The sequence below is a fragment of the Channa argus genome, chromosome 2, assembly GCF_033026475.1.
Source record: "Channa argus isolate prfri chromosome 2, Channa argus male v1.0, whole genome shotgun sequence".
Lineage (NCBI taxonomy): Eukaryota > Metazoa > Chordata > Actinopteri > Anabantiformes > Channidae > Channa > Channa argus.
Genome location: NC_090198.1, coordinates 26,670,805 through 26,676,297, shown reverse-complemented (window position 1 = coordinate 26,676,297; position 5,493 = coordinate 26,670,805). Strand labels below are relative to the sequence as shown.

The following is a 5,493-nucleotide window of genomic DNA, read 5'->3' as shown; positions in this document are numbered from 1 at the left end:
TTGTTATTGATCTAGAGGCAGGCTTGTATGATAACACACTGGACATTTATTCCACGTTCCACAACTGAGCTTATAACAAAGTAATTCCACAGAAACCAAACATCGTTTCCTTGACGACTGGTTTAGGCAAACTTCAAAGGCAGTTCTGTGACGCCATTGATGACGCCATCTGGACGCCACATACATGTCTGAATTTCCCCTAACTTCGTCTCAAAGACAAAAAAGACTCCCTTTGGTTCATCCATACCTGGGGCCCCAATTTTTCCCCAATGTTAGAAATAGTTAATAAACTAATTGTTAGAAATAGTTAATAAACAACTTATAAAATAACAACAAAAAACATCCTATAACATAAACATTAGTACCAGTCTCCTGTGGTCTTTCTTCTGTCTTCTGGTGTCAGAGGTCATCAGTCTGGGCCACTGAAGAAAGATCTTGGTTTTGGGTATATCAAGCTCGTTAGTCTTCGGCTTAATACGAACCTGGCTGACCAGACCATAAAAATAATAATAATAATAATAATAATAATAATAATAATGTACGTAAGTACTTTGAGGTATTTATACGCTATTTTAGACTATTTAAATGTGTCTACTGTTTTATCTAATTGGGGTAACAATACATAAAAGTAATGCTACATTATCTGAAAGCTTTAGTTGCTGATGCAGATCCTAAATCCATAAAATGATGTGTTATTATGGCAGCACATAAAGCCACTTTAAAGTTAACCCTACTTTTATCAGCTGCAACATTACAGTGATGTTTACACATGAATGCATCAAAGATTATAATAAAACAATATAAATACTTGGCTTGAAGCTTTGAACACGGGATTTTCTTTCACTACTGATTAATAAGCTTTATCAAAGTCAATGAAACTGTAAGGTGAGCACGCAGATTACGTCACCAACCATGTAATTCGCTTAAGCACCATTTTATGTTGATATAGCAGAAACGGTGTGCCATAATAAAAAACTTGGGTTAAAAATCTGGCAACCCAGGATGAGACGAGGCATTGCTGACAGAAGGCTGTGCACTCATCGCCTGTCATTAAGCAGGCAGGTCTAAAGTCCATCACAACTCCGTCAAACCCCACTGCAGCCACTGGTCATTTTTCAAGTATTTTAACTTTTAGCCTAACGAAAATGGAGATTCCAGTGTTTACGATTGATGCCTTCACGAATGTGCCGTTCAAGGGAAACCCTGCGGCAGTTTGTCCACTTATGCATGTGAGTAAGAATATTAAAGCACTGCACGGTGCATTCGCAAAATCCACGGAAATAGAAGCAGCTTCGAATTTGCATATGGTGGTCGTTGGTAAAAATGGCTCAGTTGCAGGTGTTGATTGAAAATTTGTAGTTTGCACAGTTTCAGTTACTCTTGAGTTGCACCATTAGTGCATGACTGGAGACGGTGACCGTGTATGGGGCATTACTGTAGGGTAACAGTAAATTATTAAATATGTTATAGATTAATGTTTGTAACAGGAGCTGAGCAATGACCTGTATCAGAAGATAGCAGCAGAGATGAACCTGTCAGAAACAGCCTTCATCACAAGGATCAACCCATCTGACAGTTTCACTACAGGTAAAATATATGTATAATATGTCACTATTACATAATTTATAAGTTATAGTCTTTACAATGACTTTCATTAAAATAGGCAGCAGTGACTGCACTTTCTGAAGTGGCTACAAATATCAAATTAGAAAACATAAGCAGCCTGACAGGTAACAATGGTAAACACACACAGGTCTTTTGGGAATGGATAACAACAATGCAATGAGCTGTCACAGCTAAAACTGTGGTTTACAGTCACTCTGTATTTTATAAATGTTACATGTCTCATGTCTCTGTGTGATAAAGCGCTCACCTGAAAATGCGATCAACAGGATCGAGGTTCCGACTCCGATGGTTTACACCAACCACTGAAATCAATCTGTGTGGTCATGCAACTCTGGCCTCTGCAGCAGTGCTGTTCCAGTTCAAGAGTAAGATCAAGAAGAAACACACGCAATCATTAAAATCAAGGTTGTATTTTATACATCAGTAAGTGTTGATTTACACTGTGGGACGCAGGACTTTGAAGATGTCTCAGTACAGATAAAGCCTTCAAAGTTTTTCCATATAATGCAAATTGTAATGTAACGGTCTAAAAAACATTTAGCTGTTACACCTACACACACACTCACACATCAAAACACTAGTTCATCGGCTAGTCTGTGAAAGTAATAGTCTACATTTTCATGTTGTGTCTGTTAGAGAACTTAAATTCATTAGCTCCAATGTGCAAATAATATTCTATGTTTATTGTGCTTATTAGAGAATGTAAATCCGGTAGTGGTTTTTGAGACCAGGAGTGGAGATCTGGCTGTGACCCGCCAAGGGGAAGGTTATACAATGGACTTTCCTATAAACCCACCCACCCAGGAGGTACAGTATTTGGTCAGATATATGTAACAGTACAACATTAGACTGCAGAACCAGGCAATCAAATCAATTCAATTATTTGTCTGAAAAAAGATGAAAGATGTAATGTGTAGATCCATAAGGAAACAAGAAGTGTAAACACAACAAACACCAACTAAACCGTATACGGACTATAATTCACCTAATTTTGACTGGTTGGAAATTGTAAGTTAAACAATCTACTACATCATTGGTCATACTACCATGATGTCATTCATCACTATTCAGGCGACAGCTTTTATGATACCTACTCTATAAACTCTGCAACCATGTTAGATCACTGGTGTGAAACAGCTTTCGGATTGCCAGGACTGTTTAAGAAGACTACAGAGCACTAAAATTGTTCTTGTAATCTGTTTTTTTTTTCCAGGATCCCAATGAGTTCAGAGATGTTATCAAGGTAAATAAGTAGAGATTTCACACTAGATACTTTCTCTCTCTGCGAAAACTGCATGCATTGCACACACGAACCCATCTGCATTAGGAGTTTTCACCAGTGAGTTTTTTTTGTCTGTGTTTGATTGTGTCTCCCCTTGCTTCTGTGTGTGTGACACAGGTGGCAGTTGGAAAGCACCCAGTTCAGGAGGTTTACCTGTGCTCCAACACTAAGAAACTGGTGATTCGTCTGGATGACAGCTGTGACAGGTTACAGTGAAGACGCACATACAGAGAAATCGCCACATACTCGCTGACATACAGCATTCAGATGACAGTAGAAAAACAGATCAAAGACATGTTTGTGGCGAATTATTATAGTATAAAGAGTATAAAAAGCTAAAAACAAGTCAAAATTTATTACAGTTTCATTTCACGATGGGTGTACAGATCAGGGGGAGATGGGTTGAGTCTGTAATTGGTCCGTCAGGAGCGTCATAGGAGCCAAGAAGACAAAGTTTTAATTCATATGCCCAAAACATGCAGACCTTTGCCTGTTTGTCTGGAGGTTAATGTTTAGCTTTCTGAATCCTTCAGTGAAGACAGACATGGATCAAACTTTTGGTGCTCTTACCTCTCGCCGAATAAATGCTCTGTTCTTCATGAAAAGGGTTAAAATTAAAAGCAGCTTGTAATGTGCATGTCAGGCGTGCATGTCTTTGGTTTACCACAAAAACAAAGCCACTGAAATGAGATAAATCTTTGCTTATTCTGAAGACATCTCCTAAAATAGCCTAAACAAAATTATAGTTTCCCTTTTTAAAGGGGCAATGGAGAAGTAGATTGTACTGAAATTTTAAGCTAACTAAAACCTTTTGTGTTCACTTTCGAATTTTAGTGAGTGATTCAATCTTAGAATCAGTCATTCAGCCTGTTTAAAAGTAGGGAATGTTAGGGAACATTATGCTGTTTGGGTTCATTGTGTGCACCACACGGACAAGAGAAAGATAAAGAGCTGTCTGAGGTGATAAGGAAGAAAAAATCTTCCCAAACAGGGTCAAGTTAAGATTAAAATATAATCTCCAAGCAGTTTATGGTTAGTTTTTACCAGATTTGCTGATGTTGGTATAAACTTTAAGGTCCATGGGACCATATCCCTAACTTCCTAATGTGGCTGGAAGACCAAACAAATGGCAAATTAGAGATGCTAACAAAAAGACAAAAACAAAACAAACTTCAAAACACATACAGACTGACCTCCAAAATCCTAAAAGATATTTGGTTAAAGGTCCAAATACTTTGGTTCATGCCATTTTTCATGTTGTTTGTTCTTCCTGAAGTAGAACGAGACCAACTCGTCCCGTTTGTTTTTGTGTGCCCAGGTCAGTTTTAACCAGTCTGAAAGTCGACCCTGTTGCTCTTCTCAGCAGTGATAGGACTGGAAGAATCAGAGGAGTAATCGTCACAATGAAAGGTCACCAGAGCCTAATATGTGATCCCATAAAACTCTTCAATAAATAATTATCACTTTTTGTTGCCTGAAAAGCCTGTTATATTCTCCTAGTTGGTCTGCTGGCATCTTTGTTAAATCTCTTTGCCCACTGAATGTTTCTGAATTTCAGCCAACCGTTCTGTTAGAACCAGCCCAGGAGCTCCACGGAAAACCACAGTCGATCTAAACCTTGTGTGCGTGTATTTCTGCCAATAGGATCTCCAGACCAGCAGCCAGGATACGACTTCTACTCCAGAAACTTTGCACCATGGAATGGCATCAACGAGGATCCCGTCACTGGTGAGACGACTGCTTCATAATCCCCGACTTCAACCACATATATAATCATAATTATATATATATGATTTTATCTCTCCAATAATATAATCAGGTCATCACATATTGACCAAAATCATGACAATAACTTTACAGTCCTTTGTCGTTAACATACTGTTATACACATTTACACTCAACAGGTTAAATGACAAATATAGAAAACTAAGCAGCTTCCACTCATGCAAACTTGTTGTCTTGTGCTTTCTGTTCTTGCAGGTTCTGCCCACACAGTCTTAGGTAGCTACTGGTCTAAGAAACTAGGAAAGAAGAAAATGCTGGGTAATTAATCTAATTCTACATCATTAAAATCAAGGAGTTGATCTGCGACAAAAGTCTTTTATGAACCAATTCAATGTTTTAAAGACTTGATAACAGATGTAGTTTTCCACAGTCCATTATCACTGTACTAAACCATACTGTATTACCTCCTGTGTGTGCAGCCTACCAGTGCTCCAGTCGAGGTGGGGAGCTGAAACTGGAAGTGAGAGACGACGGAAGAATCAACATAGCTGGACAGACGGTCACTGTTCTGCAGGGAACAATCAGACTGTAACCACAGACACATGCAGCCAAAGAGAGTTCGACAGGATGTGTTTCAGCACAGAGAAACATTTATTAAAACTGCTGTGTACCATTTAATAAAAAATACCTGCTTTAAATAAAATCTAGACTGGTCGAATTATATTTGTATTAATGAAACATCAAATAACTGCCCAAGAGACTTCAGGATGCTGCATGCTTTTTGCACAAATTGCTTAGATTAGGAATAGAAAGAGCTCAATATACAGTACATAGTAAATCGAATTACATAGAAAAGTGAA

General features: G+C 38.2%; 1 protein-coding gene across 1 annotated transcript; it reads left to right on the top strand.

The window, feature by feature from the left end:
* Positions 1-923: 923 nt before the first annotated feature.
* LOC137105605 (phenazine biosynthesis-like domain-containing protein 1) lies at positions 924-5,447 on the top strand. The gene is made up of 10 exons (XM_067488023.1): positions 924-1,229; positions 1,488-1,587; positions 1,893-1,991; positions 2,324-2,433; positions 2,840-2,869; positions 3,026-3,114; positions 4,227-4,318; positions 4,553-4,636; positions 4,889-4,951; positions 5,113-5,447. The coding sequence occupies exons 1-10, from the start codon at positions 1,146-1,148 to the stop codon at positions 5,223-5,225; spliced, it is 864 nt and encodes a 287-aa protein (XP_067344124.1). The 5' UTR covers positions 924-1,145; the 3' UTR covers positions 5,226-5,447.
* The last annotated feature ends 46 nt before the right edge of the window (positions 5,448-5,493 follow it).

What these genes read in the sequence shown, in the direction of transcription:
- LOC137105605 (XM_067488023.1), top strand. Translation starts at nt 1,146, where the DNA reads ATGGAGATTCCAGTGTTTACGATTGATGCCTTCACGAATGTGCCGTTC. An exon ending in CAGTTTGTCCACTTATGCAT is followed by an intron (nt 1,230 to 1,487) that starts GTGAGTAAGAAT and finishes TGTTTGTAACAG; the next exon opens with GAGCTGAGCAATGACCTGTA. An exon ending in CTGGATGACAGCTGTGACAG is followed by an intron (nt 3,115 to 4,226) that starts GTTACAGTGAAG and finishes TTGTGTGCCCAG; the next exon opens with GTCAGTTTTAACCAGTCTGA.